Here is a 16,391-nt window from a genome sequence, read left to right on the forward strand (position 1 = left end):
GGGCTGTGCAGAAGGTCTTGCCTAGGTGGTCGATCACCAGCTTGCTCCGGCCCAGGGGCCCGTAGGATGAGGCCAGGCACTGCACCAAGGCCTTGCAAGCTGCAATGTTGCTGACCAACGAGTCCGCTTGGCTGGGAAAGTGCTTCGTGCCCTCCTTGAGGAGTTGAGGCAGTCCGGGGGGCAGGGGCACGTGGGCAGCCATGACCTGGATGGGGAGAAGCAGTGTGAGATGTGGTGGGGCAGGGGGCCCTGGCCAGAGCAAGGGTGGGTTGGGGCGGGGCTTTATCCCCTCCAGGGGACCCTGGCCTTGATCCTGCCCTAGGGGGACACTGGCTGGCTCAGGGGTGGGGATGGGGCAGGGGCCTTCCCCCTCTGGTCATTCTTCTCCAGCTCCCAGCTAGTTTCTAGGGCTCAGGGGGACCTCACTTACACCCAAGCAGTCCCTACAACCTGGGGTCCCCACCCTGTCACCCCTTCTCCGGCTACTTACCCCAGGAGAGGAGCTCTGAACCCCTGGATCCTACAGTTGGGTCAGTTTGCTGGGCAGTAACTGCTTCCTCCAGACGGATGGTCAATGTGGTGATGTCACAACGTGGCCTATTCCACGCAGGAACCCCAATAACTGCGGTGCAGGACAGCTCCCTGCCCTAGGGCTGGGCTTGGCAGTGGAGCTCAGCACCCAAACCCTGACTCACAAAGTGCTCAATCCCCCTGGCTTTAGCACAGCTGGGTCTGGGAGTGGTGCCCCACAGCTGGGCCTGCTAGCAGTGACTGGTGGTTAGGTTTATCCTGGGTCTGGGTAGAGGATGATCAGCACCAAAATGCAGATTTTGATAGTAAGCACTGCTGAGACTGTGTTGTCACAGCACCAAGCAATGTTGCCAGCTGTGCGGCAGCACATTTTATATCAAAATCGCAGTGTTCTGCTGCCCTGCTCCTGGGTGACCGTGGGAGGGAGTGCACTTCTCAGAGGTGCAATGAAGACATGCCCTTTCCCAAAAAATGCCCTCTCTCCCTCATGCAGCTCCCTCCTCTCCCTATACCCCTTCCACACACTGCACACAGCCCTCAGCCTTGGCTGCAAGGATCACACCGGGCACCACGTGGGAATCACCCACGCCACCCCCAGCAGTTTTGCATCTGTCACTCTGAACCCCATTTCAGCTTCAATTCTTTCTTCCCCATTGGCTTCAACTCTGTTGGCTCTACTTGGATTTCTAGGTGCCAAGAACAGTGCATAGAAGCATGGGAAACCATCAAAACACAAGGAGAATCACCTGTTTGTAGTAGGGTGGTGGGGTAAACGGCCTTTGTAATTCATCGAATCGTAGAGAAGATGGGCTGGAATGGACCTCCGTAAGTCATCTAGTCCAACCCCTTGCCTGGGGCAAGATCTTCCCTATCCAAACCATCCTATCTTAGCAAAATTAAAGTCCACCCTGACACAATGCAAGACACAACGCCCTAACCTGTCACAGGTGAAGTGGGGAGACCGCAGTGGCCAGCATCCTGCTTCTGCAAAGGTTGTGAATGTATGCTCAAGAGATCCCAGGAAGAAGGATTCACTTGTCTTCCCTCCTAATAATTCCAGTACCAACAAAGCCACCGAATCAGCACGAGTGTCTGTAGGGCCACCAGGTTTCCCTGTGTTTCCACATTAACAATATAGCTTTGTTTCCATGTTGGTGGTTCTTTATGCAGAGTATAGTCAACTTTAGGCTGCTTTATAGGAGTACATTAGGATAAGCTAGGCCAAGTACTGTGAAGCAGTTAGCTTAAACTTAGCTTAAACTCAAAATAGAGTTTAAGAAGCTAGTAGTAGGCAAAGCAACATTATGGGTGAGAGATGTCTAGCTAGGACTGGGATAAAAGTGAGACAAGATACAAGAACAGCAGAGTGAAAGGAGGTGAGTTTGGCCTGACCTGGATGTATCCAGTCTAACTGCAAAATAATAGAATAGGAAATAGAAGAATCTCTTCCAATACTGGCATTAAGGCCACTTCATATTATCAGCTGACTACTCAAAAGCCCACTTTGTCCTTGGCTGGCTCTCCTCTTATACTGAAATCCTGTTCTGACAGAAGAACTCATCTCTAGATGGTGGATGCTGCTGTTTTCAGGACATAGTCTCTGAAACTTGGGTAAAGTAGGTTGCCCTAAAAGATTGGCCCCCTGCTAGTGATTTTAAAACCTTTTAGAGTGTAGTAAATTTGACAGATGAAGATAACTTTCAGGAATTGTAATCTTTTTATCTTTTTGGTTTATAACTTTCTCAACCTTTTCTAAGCTTTCAGGTTTCAACTATGTTATCATGTACAGTGAGTATAGCCATCTTTTTTTTTCCAGGACATCTTTTTAAAGGACATTTGACTGGCAGTAAGTAGAGTAATAAGAGTTTAACAAGGTCTGTATTTACTTTCTGAACTTATGAATTAAGAGCTTTATTAGATATTTCAGAAAATCATTCTTTTAGACTACTTAATTTGATTGAAACAGGTCTTTTGGACTAACTTTGGTCCCTCGGACCATATCTGGGGTCAACATTTATTTCCCATAATTTATTCTAAAATTAGTAGTTGTGTAGTTCCTGCTTGTTTTCTGATTCCTAGGATTACAGATTTTTGCACCCTAGGCTGTGCAGTGGGTGACAGAAAGTGCATGAGCCAGGAATATTATACCACCCATGATGCCCCAAGGCTGTGCAGAGGGTGCCAGGAAGTGCAGGAAATTATAACACTATATCTCCTGTGATGTCCTTGGGTGTACAGTGGTTGAAGGGAGTGAAGGTGCTGGCATAGTATTTATCTGAATGGCTGATGCAGGTGGGACCAGCAGCTCCTACCAAAGAGAAAGGGTTCATCACTACTCCATGTGGTGCCTGGGGACTGACAGATGGAAGGGACAGACAGAGAAATGGACAAGAATATGGATGTGGGGCAGGAGCAAGGGCTAAAAGGACATCTGCAACACAGGCTCCAGGAGATGTATGGAAAGACGAGAGGTAGGCATGAAAGGAGTTAGCCCAATCCATCAGTGTACACCGATGATGGGAATGTACCTTGTTTCTCCTCCTCAGGATACTCCTTGTGAAGAAAGCACCCTGCATTGAATGAACATTGACCCCCAAGTAACAAAAAGTGCCTTCCCAAGACCTGTCTTTCCATGCAGACTTCTTGTGTGCCCCCTTCCTCCTTTTCCATGAAGTTTGTCCTCTCTTGGAAGACTGCATGCTTTCCTTTCCTGAAGAAACAATTTCTTCTTGAAGGCCATTGCTCCTTAGACACTTATAATGTCCTTCAACCCATGAGAATAGTCTCCCCACCCTCTCTCCTTTGAACATCAACACCAAATCTTGCACAACCCCTAAGCTCAAATCCCAGCCCCACTGCTAGTGCCACGTGCAAGGAAATGCTGATGTTTCCAACCTCCCTGTAGTTAAGCATGTTGGTTGACCTTTTTAGATAAATGGTTGCTGGCAAAAAGAAGGGACTTGATCCAGTGTCTTAGGAGCCCCCTCGCTTCCCACATTCCAAAAACTGCACAACATATTATGAAGTAGAGAGTCAGTGATGCAAACCAAAATTATTTGTGACTAAACTCCTGCAACTTGCCAGTTATCTTACCCTCAGTCTTTCTCTTGTATTTGCAAATCTGTATTGACACAGTCTATAGATCCATCCACTCTTCCCCTAAGCCACTATCAGATGCAGGCAGAGTGTGTTCACCCCTTATAAATCTGACCTGCTTGACGTTGGTCTGTAGGGTCTTGTATGGAGCTGAGCTGACTTGGGCTGAAACAACAGAGCAGGGGATTGTGTAGTTGAGGTGCCCATGACAGCCTCCTGGTAGAGCACCCAAGCTGAAATTCTAGAAATCAGCTCTACTGGGAACTCCCCTTGCACCTTTAATGGGAGCAAGATGGATCTGAAAGAAAAAGGAAGCCCCACAAATTGTTTTTCACTAAAACAGATCAAGCAGAGAGTGGGAGACGCTTAATGGCCATTGGGCTAATTCTACTGCACATTAGTGTGGCTGGCAAAAAACGTGCTAATGTGCAGTAGATTAGTACCATGAGCATTAAGCATCACACAAAAAGTGTTCATCTGCGATGAGTTTTAGTACCTAGTACGAAACTTAACGTGCTGTAATTACGGCACATTAAGGAACGTGTACATGCACCCAGTTTCTTTTACCTACTATGAACGTCGATGTTGTGGTAATAAATTTAACCCGGCTCCTAACTTGACTAAGAAAACAGACAGAGACCAGAAGTGCTGATACTGTTTATTTCAGTTAAATGTTCTGAGATAGGGAATCCTGCATGCCTTGTTTTGTCTTGATATATTACCCTGTGTACGGATGTTAAGTTTATTTTTCTCTCTGAGAAACCAGAAACTGATAACTTTTTCTATAAGCACAATGTTTCACTCTTCTTTAAGTAAACTGCCTGTAAGTCTGTGTGTGTTAGATCAGTGATTTACTGTCCAAGGTCGTATTTTTTTCTCTCGCCGTCTTAAGTATAAATATGCTTGTAAACTTATAGAGTCCAAGAAATCCTTTGAAACAAACAAGTGGGCGATTCCCCTCGTTGTATGGGATTTTCTCTGTGATCACAGTATAGCCCTAAATGAAGAAACGCTGGCTCTGTCAGTTCTGATTCAACCACAGTGCGAAGTTTGATTTCTTCCACAATGTTGAGGAGGAGGAAGAGGAAAAGAAAGGTCTCTTCCGAGAAGCTTTGTCTCAGTAAGAGAGAGGATGCCAGTCTTATGAATCACCTTGTCAGGGGCTAAATAAATAGCTTAGTTTCTGTGGGTGTGGAAAAACTAGTAGCTGTCCCTGATGTCTAATCTGAATGTGTCATGGAATAAAACATAACGCACGTATCCTGATCTCCGGAGATGTCCTGGCCTTGCTAAATGGAGCCTTTTCTCTGGCCATTTCTCAGGTTGTTGTTGACTTGTGCTGGGTTTTGCAACCCTGGGAATTCAAACACCGGGCATACGAGGCCCTTGCGGCATCTCAAGGCGGCTTTTCGTTGGCCGGCTGTGTTTCCTGGAGAAATCCAAATTCACCTCAACCGATCCTTTCTCGGAAAAATCCACTCCGCCACCCGCTAAAACCATCGGATTTTGCGTCTGGCTGTCAGTTTTGCGTTTCCTGTGCGTTTTGCATCGGTTTCCCTTCAAACACCCTCTCTGGGAGGTGGTGACCCCCAGCCTCCCGCCAAAACTGAGCTTGTGAGAAACGAGGCACTTTTCCTCTGCTGCCTGTTCTGGGGTCAGCCCTCCAGGACATGGAAGAGAAACAATGGGGTTTTTTGGAGTGGGGGCGGTATCTTTTATTGGAGGAACAAAAGAAAAAATGTTGGGGGGTGTATTTTGGATCGGAGTGACTGCGTATCCGACTGAGACGTGGGACCAGCTCCTGGCAAGTGCGAGGATGGGGCAGTTCCAGCCTGAGCCCAAGCGGACTCCTGGGAGAGACAGGGGGACTACAACTCCCGTGAGGCCCCGGGCTCCCAGGATGCCGCGGGGCCGGAAGCAGGGAGGGCGGCTGCGCGTGGCCGGCTTTTCCCGTCCGGCTCTGCGGAAGTGGGGGAACACTACGCTTCCCAGCCTGCCCTTCGCGCGCCGCGTGACCGGAAGCGGACGCAGGCGCGGGCGGCTGCGGCCTGTTAGGGCGGGCGCCGCCATGGGCCGAGCGGGGCGTGTTTGGCCGCGGGCGCGGGCCAGGATGGGAGCGGCCTGCAGAGGAGGCGGAGGCAGAGGCGGAGCGCGGAGGTGGCGCGAGGTAGGAGGCAGCCGCGTCCCAGGGCCCTCGCGGTGGGCGCGGTGTACGGGACCCCGGCCTGAGGGGGGAGGGAAGAGGGGGAGGGGCAGCAGTGACGTCTGGCTGCTTTTGATGTGGGACAGACCGGCTTAAAAATACTTCCTGCGGCTTCCTCCTTCCCGGCCAGCTGGGCTGCCCCGTCCCTGGAGACAAGCGCTGGTGGGAAGTTTCTGGGCGGGCGGGGGTCGCTGTCTTTGCCAGCCGCCTTGGACAGGATGCAGACAGCCCCGCCTGGATGCCCGCAAGCACACAGGCCAGGTCGGGGACGTGGCACGGGTTTGCCGCCAGACAGACATCGCCTCTTAGCAGCTCCCTCTCATCTTGCCAGTGGCGCAGACCCCGGGGGTGAAGGCTGGTGAGGTAAAAACGTGCTCCTGAAGAGAGACTTCTGTGGGTGACTTGTGGGGACGGGGAGGGAGAAGGGGCTGCTGTCTGCATGATGCTTCTCCTCATCCAGTTTCATAGATTTCATAGACTATAGATTTCATAGACATTAGGGCTGGAAGGGACCTCTGGAGATCATTGAGTCCAGCCCCCTTGCCCCAGGGGCACGAAGTCAGCTGGGGTCAAAGGATCCCAATGAGATAAACATCCAAATGTTTCTTAAAGGAGCCCAGAGTAGGTGCTTGCACCACCTCCGTGTTGTGGGGGGAGTCTATTCCAGACCTCAGGGGCTCAGACAGTAAAGAAGTCTTTCCTTGTGTCCAGCCTGAAATGATCGTGGAGGAGTTTGTGACCGTTAGTTCTTGTCATCCCTTGGGGTGCTCTGGTGAGCAGGCATTCCCCCAGATCCTGGTGTACACCTGTGATGTACTTATAGACAGCCATTAAGTATCCCCTGAGCCTGCGCTTTTCTAGGCTGAAGAATCCCATGGCTCTCGGCCTCTCCTGTTTTCTTGCCCTCTGACCATGTGTTGGTGTTTCTCTCAGGGGGGTGCACCGCCAATCTCAGGGGGTGCGTGTCCTCCTGCGTGCACCCCCTACGCGTTGCCATTGCCCGAGACAAATGGTCTAAAAAGCCACTTCTAACGGCAGCTTGCACTTGGTGTGTAGTCAGATTTAGCTTTACTAGACAATGGTAAGGGTTGTGGAACAAATGACAAAGCTGTAAGGGAAATGCAGAGTGCCTGAGCGAGGGACTAGCATGAGATGGATGGGGGTGAGGCAGGGAGTCCAGCAAGGTTACGTAATTATAGTGCTGGCCCTCTAAGCCCAGGGTTGGGGGAAGGGGAGGGAGGGGGTTGCGATACTGAGAGAGAAAGAGGATGGATGCAAACAGACCTGTACAAAAGTCCTCAATGGTAGAGGGTGCAAGTTACGCAAAGAAGTTACTAAGTCCATACTTGATTGAAGCTGAGACCTGGCCTGCCTCTCTGCCAGGTTTGAAAATGCTCCGCTCAGGCTGTAGTTATCTTGATCTCTGCTTTACAGAGCTGGGAGCAGAGGTGCAGAGACAGGGAGAAGCAACTTGGCCTGATGATACTCTGCAGGGTAGCTGTGGAGATGGAAAGAGAACCCAGAGGTCCTGCTCTGCCTGCTAACCTGCATTGCCTTTCAAAATGACTGCCAGCTGAAGTTGTAGCTAATTTTCTTTTCTCTGCTGCACCACAGTGAGTCCTGAGACCACTGCCTGAAAAGGTTATAGAAATACCTTTCATATGACCCATCTCTGCATCCGGCAACACTTTGTATCTGGAACTGTTTTCATTTCTCTTCATTGTGCCCCCTCCTCTCTTTACGTGCCTCCTGGGGACAGATTTGATCTGTCAGACATGTGTTGTCAATGTATGTCTATTGGCAGAGTACCCAAAACTAGTTACATTATAATTTACTAGATTTCAGAGTGCTCCACCTTCAGCAATCATAGGATTTCTATGTTAAAGAGAAATTCAGTATGAAAACTAAAAGATTAAGCATTTGGGTCCTCACTGGTGTAATTCAGGCTGTGGGACCCCTCTAAATCCAGCAGGCATTTGCTTCTTGCAGTTACCGCTCCAGCGGAGGAGAGTGAGTCGGGTGACCCTACTAAGTAAACAGGGCTCACTGGGAAGGAGCAGGATCAGATTGCCTAGCAGCTGTATGATTCAGCATGTTCCCTAGAGTGTCCTTTGAACCCATAAACTTGCTAGTCCTGTAATTTAAATAAACAAAATATGAATTAGGGAGATACTCCATTTCAGAGTGGTCTTGTCAGTTCTCAGGAATTGAGTTGGTATCAGCTGGGTCAACAGCTGAAGGGAAAAAACCACAGAAACTGCAAGTATTCCAGATAAAGGGTATTGATAATTGAACTGGGGATTTCTTTCCCTCTGTCTGTTTAAAAAAAAAAAAAAAAAGTGTAAAATTTATAAGGATATTAGTGCTGTGCTATTGGCCAGAGTTAGTGCAAATTATCTATACTCTACTAATCTTTCCCTGTAACATTACCTTGATACAAGATTCCTCTTAGACAGCACCTGTCCTGAATCCCAAAAGTGGTTTGTGTTTTGTTTGGTCAAGTGGTTCCCATTTACTACAGATAGGCTGAAAAGTGTTTTAGTAACTTGTAAAATGCTTTGGGGAATCCTCTTGGATTAAAGATGGTGAATAAGTGTGATATTATATAACTTACTGGTCATGTGAGTACTATGCATATATTCAGTGTTTAATTGCCTATCTGCATAGGTGCTTGGACTCCTAAGGTGCTTGGCTAGTTTCCAGCTAATAAAAAAATATGGAGCTGGAGAGGATGAACCCAAGTCCTGGAGATGAAGACCAAAAAGAAGAAAAAGATGAAAGAAACTGTCGAGCCTGCATTAAATGTGATAGAATCCATAAAACCATTTCCAAATGGATGCTTCCTGAGAATGCCAGAGCCACCTACTTGGAAAGAGCAAACTGTATCCCTCCTCCCTTGTTCATCATCTCTATTAGCATTGCAGAGGTAGGACTCCTTTATCTGGTAATATTTAAAGTGTCTCCCCTTGTTTTTCATCTAGCACTTAATTTAGTTGAAGTAATGGAATTAGAATTTACTACCAGTGAGTTCATTTTAGCAAGGCAAGTTTTTTCTTTTATCTTCTCAACTTTTGAAATTTGCATCTGACTAACAAAATGTAGAACTTGGTTGCCCATTACTTGCTGGTAATATTTATTGTATCTTCTCAGCCATTGCCCATACAAAGTTGTGTATCATTTTAACATCCTTTTTTTCATTTTCTTGCTGGTGAAGCAAACTTTGAACTGTCAGACTGAAATTTTCCATGTGTTACCTCTGTATCAAGGAAATATGGAGGAGACTGGTTATAATGTCAAAAGGTGGAAGAAATTAATAAATGCTTCTTTCTTGCAGCTGGCTGTTTTCATTTATTACGCTGTTTGGAAGCCTCAGAAACAATGGATCACTCTGGATGAAGGGATCTTGAACAGTCCTTTTATTTATAAACCTAAGAAAAGGGAAGAAGCTTGGAGATTCATTTCTTACATGCTAGTGCATGCAGGGTAAGCAACATTACTGTGTACTCTTGTCTATTTTGCAGATTCAAAACGCAAAGGATTTTGGGTCTGCTACCCTGGGTTTCCCTTAAACATATCAACTGACATAAACAGCTGTATTTAATTAGGAAATGGGTATTGGGGAAAAGTGGAAAAGATCTTGCCAGTTAATCAGATCTTGGAAGATGTATTTTTAAAGGCTACATGGATGTGTCTTCCAGGTGATGCTCCCAAGAGCCTGTGGTTTCTGGCACCATACTGGGGTTCATAATGATACAAGAGTGCTACCTACTGAACTACCATCCCACTTTCCATCATAGTAGGGTGTTTTTTTATTTTATCTTATTTTTTAAGTTCTGACCTAACCCAAATCCACTTTATCACGTGTGACCACCAGGCTCAAAAGTAGATTAGATAGAAGTAGGATTACTATCACCATGCTGTATGTTAATCCTACCTCTTCTGTGAGACCTGGTCTGCATAATATGGCCCAATTCTACCTTTCATGCTGGGTGCCTTGGTTTGAACTCAGAGGCCAGTTCAGGCCTTTTGGCTGCAAATGCATAGTGTAGATTCACCTTCTAAAAAGGAGGGCTTCTGCATTGTGAGTCAGGAGATTTACAGGACTTCTAAAAGCATTAGACCTGTAGTTTGAGACTCTCATGTTTTTTTCTTTTCAGTGTTGAACACATTTTAGGAAATCTTGTCCTGCAACTTATTTTTGGGATCCCATTGGAAATGGTTCACAAAGGGCATCGTGTTGGGCTGGTTTATCTTGCTGGAGTAATTGGAGGTCAGTGTGCCATGGGAAATGGGCTAACTGGTATTTTAATACTGTCTGTATCAAAAAACAAACTTGCTGTTTTCCGGGTGGGAATATCTAAGTTCTAGTTAACGGTCCCATGTAAGTTAAATTGACCTGATGAACACTTACTGTATGTTGATTTACTAGAAAATTGATCCAGTTGCTCACTTGATTCCAGCTGGATATTTCCTTCACCCTTGCGGTTATTTTTCCTTATGGCTTAACACACTCTTCATTCACACAGAAATAGAAACTCCTACAAAGTACTAGAGGACAGCATTTGTATTTCTGACATCTTTTAAAACAGGCTAATGAATACTTTGAGAACAGTGAACTACTTACGCTGTTCCATTGGCTAGATTCTACTGTTTATGGACTCAAGAAAATGTAGGCACAGAGAGTGCTTTTGTGAAAGTGCGTGTTGAAGATAGCAACAATACTCAACTGTCAAGTGTTGTCTCTGACGAGAGCAGTCTATTCAAAATGAGGCAGCGCTGTTCCTTTGTAACTTGCAGTGTCTTGCTCTGCAAACAAGAAAACGGGTTGTGTATCATCACATTTGTTGATTTGGGGCCTCTTGCTCAAAAGGCCCATTGACAACTGGGGAGGCAGCGTGCCTGACCCTTTATGTTCACAAGCATGCCTTGCCCATCTGCTCCTGCTCGTATTTTCCAAACCTCGGAATTCACCAGGGAGGCTGCTTCTGAGTATCTGTTGTGGCTGTGCTTGCACAGACTGAGGATTGAGGCCTCAAAAGTGGCTGCAGAGAGGCACCCTCTGTGTTTTCACATATATTTATGACCGCATCCATAAATGGTCAGGCCAAGGGCATCCTTGTGGGAGCACATTACGGCCATAGTGTGGAAATACCTACAAGGATCTTTTCTGATGTTTATTCTGCTTTTTCCAAGTGGTTGAGAAGTAATCTTTGGCACAGTATTTTGGATAGATATGTGCTACCCACTGCTGCCAGGAAAAATGGGCAGTCAAGAGGCATGTCCTGGCCTCAAGAACTTGAGTTTGTCCTGGTAGTTGTGAGTGCAGTTTGTCTGTTCTGTTAGTGCAACAGCATAGCCTGAATATTGCCTGTCACTACACAGTTAAATCTAGTCTGAAACTGAACCCACTGACTGCATAAGTGACTGCTACATCATTGGATTTAAGTGGAGATGTATTCACTTCGACAGCTATGAATTTTAGATTTCTTTTCAATCAAATCTTGGATTCTGTCCTAGGTTTCGTGAAGAGGGGGAAGAGGAGAGTGCCGAAGGAGGCTTCAAAAAAAGAAAAAGGAATTTTTAATTCTGCTTATCTTCACTGCTGTCTTACATATTTGATTTACCTGACTATACATATTACAGATGTCTAACTCCAAAAACCCTTCTTTAAATGTTATTGGTAGAGTTCAGTTGCTGAAATATGAAAAAATTCTTGTTCTAGTGTAGAAGTAGGACACCAATATTTTGAGATTTTTATAGAAATATAGAATCATAGAAAGGTAGGTTTGAAAGGGACTTTAAGAGGTCACATCTAGTCCAGCCCTCTGCTCAGGCAGCATCATCCTTGACTAAACCATGCCAGACACGTATTTGTCTAACCTTGGAAATTTTCAAAGGATGGAGACTCCACAACCTCTGGTCAGCCTGTTCCAACCACCCTCCTAGTGAGGAAGTTCTTCCTAATATCCAATCTAAATTTCTCCTGCAGCAATTTGAGACTATTGCTCTTTGTCTTGTCTTGTCTCCTGTGGGTACAGAGAATCATTTATTTTCATTTTCTATATAACCAGTCTTCAAATACCTGAAGGGTAGTATAAATTTCCCACTCCAATCTGCTCTTTAAATTGCATAATCCCAGTTCATTTAGACTTTCCTCAAGTCATGTTCCCAACGCCTCCGATTTTTGTCTCTCTGCTGGACCCTCATTTGTCCACACCTTTCTTGAAGCATCCCAAAACCAGATCATAGTTGTTGCAACAATTCAAGTCCTTGTATTAAAATGGGAAAAGAATAAAGTTCAGAATTCAGTCATGAAACTGAAGCTTCCACTGGGAAATATCACCAGAGCTGTGAAGTTGCAAATAAAATGCACTTCTAAATAGTTAAAAAAATCCCTAGTGTATAGGGATCAAAACCTGTAGTCTTTAGCAGAATATGACTTCAATTGCAACAGCAGGGTTCTGCCTTAGGACTTTAAGATTTTGAGCTGTTCCTTAGTGGACTTTTGTAGATAACTCTTAGAATCCCTCAGTTTGTCTGGTTAGTGAACATTAAGGCAAGGAGACCCTGACAGAAATGGAATCTATAACTTGTTGCTAGGGTATCTTCTCTTTTGAGAGGTGTTACAGCTCATGGTGGTGTCCTTGCCATTTTTCCTGATCTGGCTCATCTCATTTGGTAAGCATTTTGGCCTTGTCTGCATTGGCTCCCCTAACATGGAAGTTGTACTAGTAGCGAGTTACAAATCCTATTTTTGGGTTAGTGTAGTTACAGCCTTAGCTTTTTGTTCATGTTGCTTTTGTTACTATCTAGTACCTTTTAAAATACTTGTCTGTTGTGATTTTTAGCTTTCAGTATGGCTGACTGTGATCCTATCCCATCAAAGTTGGCACAAGGATCCGAATTCTAAAGATGGTTCTATCTTTTCAGGTTCCTTGGCCAGCTCAGTCTTTGATCCCATGCAGGCTCTGGTGGGGGCTTCAGGAGGAGTCTATGCCCTGATGGGAGGCTACTTTATGAACATATTAGTGGTAAGGACATGACCAATAATGCACAAAAAATATCCATACTTTCTAGTACTTAGGCTTTTTTGTTTTAAAAGATTAAATGTTGATCCCCAAAGAAGACTAATTGAGGGAGAACTGCCACAGAGGTACAGTCTGATTTGAATGTGGTGATCTGGGTGTGACCTTGCAGAATCGAAACTTTATAGATATTTTCCTTTATCAGCAAAGAAAATTAAGGCTAGAGACAGACCTAACATTAGGAGTATTTCAGAAATGGTTAGCTGCCAGACAGATATCCAGCACTTGGATAAGGATATTTTTAGTAACTCTTCACTGATTTGTATGGAAGGACACTGTTGCTTTTTTTTTTTTTTTTACAGCAAAAGTGAAAGAAGAGAACAACCATGGCCTATTGGATTAAGTTCTAAATTTGTTTGAACTCAGGCATAGCTGTTTCCCTCTGGTTCAAATTCTCCAGCTATAAAATGAGAATTGTTGTTATATTAGTGTTTGAAAGATGTTGTAGGAATGTGGAAGTGTCTTACTGCCTTTAGATATATTGTTGTGCACAGTTTTGTGTCTGTCTCGTTCAATGGATTAATCTTTTTCCCCCCCCTTCAAGAACTTCAGAGAAATGATTCCTTTGTTTGGTGTCTTCAGATTGGTCTTCATCGTGTCTATAGGTAACGTTGATGTCATTAATTTGGTCTGTCAGGATAAAGATTGTATGTAATAAATACTCTTTTAAACTCATGCATAGACACATTCCCACCTGGAGCCCAAAATACCAACTGGTCAGGGACTTACTAATTCCCCTTGCATTTCGCTGGAGATCTGAATTCAATGCAAGTTTCTTCTGTTTTGGTTAAATTAAAGTATAAATAAATCTGAGTCTTAAACTGTTCTGTGGCTTTGGCACTTCTAAATATTAAATGTATGGTGCACAGATGTGCATGATACTTTACAAAATACTGATTTGAATAGCTTCCTTCTAGCAGGGCCAGCTTTGGCCAGGATTAGAATCTTGTGATAGACAGCAGTATTTATCCAATCTGCCTCTTTTAAGATGCTGAATTTCACTCAAAATTTGACTTTCAATTCTGAGTGAAGCAGACTCTAGTTTGTATATTAGTTTTCTTGGTACCACCCGAAAGACAGTTCTCTGTTTTAAACCCATTATTTTGGTTTTGCTCTAAAAAAGCTTGCCAAAACGAATAAACAATCCAAGACTCTGTTTTGTTTTCTTAGTTGGAACAGATATTGGATTTGCTCTCTACAGAAGATTTATAGCCCCTGTGAATGGACCACAAGTAAGTGCATTCTTAAGTAACATAACTTGGAATTATGCAAACCCTAGGAAAGCATACTTAGTGTTACAGCATTAACTACAGACTATCAATTATTGGAATTTAGTAGAAACAAAATAAATACTGCTAATTAAAACATTGGCATTTTGTTTTCCAGAAGAAACAAATAAGGGTCAAACAGTTATAAATTGCTGCAAGACTGTTTCATGTTGGACATAAGGAAGAATTTATTTACTGTCCAAGCCCCCAAGGTCTGGAATAGCCTGCCATCAGTGTAGGTGCTTGAACCACCTCCAAACACCTTCAAGAGTAAATTGGATGCTTATCTTGCTGGGATCCTATGACCCCAGGATGTTGACCCCAGCTGAAGGTCCTGCCCTTTGGGCGGGGGGGGGGGCTGGACTCGATCTTCCAAGGTCCCTTCCAGCTCTAATGTCTGTCTATGAAATCCTCTCTAAAGTCTATGAAATCTCTGAAAAACAAAGGTAAATTGGTTGAAGGTAAACTTGAGAAATTACAATTCCTCCATCCCACCAGAACTCTGTTTTCTTGGCTTTTGGATACCATCCATCAATTCCCAAGGAATCTAAAGAAATTGTTGGATGATGTGAAAGCCAGGAAAACTTGAGACATGAACATATCTAATTCAGTAGTTGTAACGCATCCGTTGCTTTGATTTCGTCCAACAAGAGCTTTGATTTGTAGCTGTGCTAATTGTCACAAGGGTGAGTTGAAAACCATAAGTAATTGGTATCATGTATCATATAAGATTGGTTATTTCTAGTTTGAATAGCTGTACTTCAGTTATGGATCATGAGTGAGTATAAATCAAAGATCTGAGGTCAGTAGGACTAGCACATTCTGCTAGAGATTCTTGTTTTAGATGGCAGATGGTCATGGCCCACACTGAGTGGCAATACACATCACACACTTGTAGTTAACATGATGTGTTTGCTCCAGGATGGATGTATCTCTTGGCAACACCATTAATTCCTTGAATTCATCTGCATTTAACATGCTTGTAAATGGGAAAGCTCTGCTTTGATTCATCAACATGGAAGGAATATTGCCAAACCAAACCTGCCTTTTGAACTGCATCTTAAAATGATCTGTTTTGGAATCTCTCCATCATAAATATTGATAAATGTCTCATCTTCTAAGAAGCAATCACATAATCTTGTTAGAGCCTGGTATCTGGTTGCAAAAACAGTAGGGGGAGCACAAGTTATTCTAACATTTTTGGCGCTTTCCCTTATTGTTGATATCAGTAACAAGGAAGTAAATATAGCAATATATACTTCTGTGGCCATCTAGATGATTGAAAGCGTGTGTTTAGGTGCTACATTTTTATTTCAGTTCTAGCTTGGCATGCTGTTTTTCCTGCCTATGTGTATTTTCATACTGTGCTCGTTACTTTGGTAGCTGAATGTTTTACATGTGCGACTATCCTGATCCTTGTGAATACTTTGGTTTAATATCTGCAGCCATACCACCTTTAACAGTGATCTTTTCTTAACTTGTGAGCTAAACAATGTTAAGCTTGTTCAGACTCTCAACTGAAATTCCTGGGTCCTGTGTTCATTGACTTCTGGAGAATTGTTGCACCCTTAGAATCACTGTGCAAGGAACATCCCAGCTTGAGACCAAAGAACCACTGTGCTCAGATACGCCATATTCTGAGTGAGGCATCAAGCTGATCAAAGATGATTGAAACGCTTTTAATAAGAATAGGAAGGTTAATAACAGTTTCCTAAGCGATGGAGTTCTTAACTGTAAACAACTTTATTTGTATCCCAAAACTCATGATTTGTATTTATAATGTAAAACATGATTGCAGCTGTCTCTTGATCCCTGCATCAACTGATATGTAATGTGTTTCTATTTTTCCTGTGAAGAAATACTACATTTAAGTACTTGGTGACCCCCAAGTGTCCTCCATGTGCCTTAGGGTAAAGTACTATTTATAAGATGTGTGTGCATTTGTAGGGTGAATACTGATCTGTCTCAGTCTTTAAAAGTAATTGAACAGTTTCTTTTTCTTTCCTTTTCCTCCCCAGGTGTCCTTTGTGGCTCATGTTGCAGGTGGCTTGGCTGGGATGTCCATAGGTTACATCATTTTCAGCTGCTTTGATAAGAGCTTTATAAAAGATCCGAGATTTTGGATTTCTATTGTTGCTTATTTGGTCTGTGTTGTGGCTGCTGTATTGTTTAACATCTTTCTTTCACCTGCAAACTAAACCAAACTAA

General features: G+C 44.1%; 1 protein-coding gene and 1 long non-coding RNA gene across 2 annotated transcripts in view; one reads left to right on the top strand and one right to left on the bottom strand.

The window, feature by feature from the left end:
- Nucleotides 1-5,676: 5,676 nt before the first annotated feature.
- RHBDL2 (rhomboid like 2) overlaps nucleotides 5,677-16,391 on the top strand; it is a 16,217-nt gene continuing 5,502 nt past the window's right edge. Inside the window, exons 1-8 of the mRNA XM_019512533.1 lie at nucleotides 5,677-5,794; nucleotides 8,498-8,756; nucleotides 9,165-9,313; nucleotides 9,988-10,100; nucleotides 12,761-12,861; nucleotides 13,460-13,520; nucleotides 14,086-14,147; nucleotides 16,202-16,383. Coding sequence (XP_019368078.1) covers nucleotides 8,547-8,756; nucleotides 9,165-9,313; nucleotides 9,988-10,100; nucleotides 12,761-12,861; nucleotides 13,460-13,520; nucleotides 14,086-14,147; nucleotides 16,202-16,381 — 876 coding nt within the window. The 5' untranslated portion in view covers nucleotides 5,677-5,794; nucleotides 8,498-8,546 and the 3' untranslated portion in view covers nucleotides 16,382-16,383. The remainder of the gene's footprint in view (nucleotides 5,795-8,497; nucleotides 8,757-9,164; nucleotides 9,314-9,987; nucleotides 10,101-12,760; nucleotides 12,862-13,459; nucleotides 13,521-14,085; nucleotides 14,148-16,201; nucleotides 16,384-16,391) is intronic.
- Nucleotides 15,495-16,202, bottom strand: LOC109294221. Its single transcript, XR_002096483.1, has 2 exons — nucleotides 15,638-16,202; nucleotides 15,495-15,557 (listed from the first exon to the last, which is right to left on the bottom strand). It is a non-coding gene; the product is annotated as an uncharacterized LOC109294221 (long non-coding RNA).

This window comes from Gavialis gangeticus, unplaced genomic scaffold, assembly GCF_001723915.1.
Source record: "Gavialis gangeticus isolate Ggan-Ray unplaced genomic scaffold, GavGan_comp1, whole genome shotgun sequence".
Lineage (NCBI taxonomy): Eukaryota > Metazoa > Chordata > Crocodylia > Gavialidae > Gavialis > Gavialis gangeticus.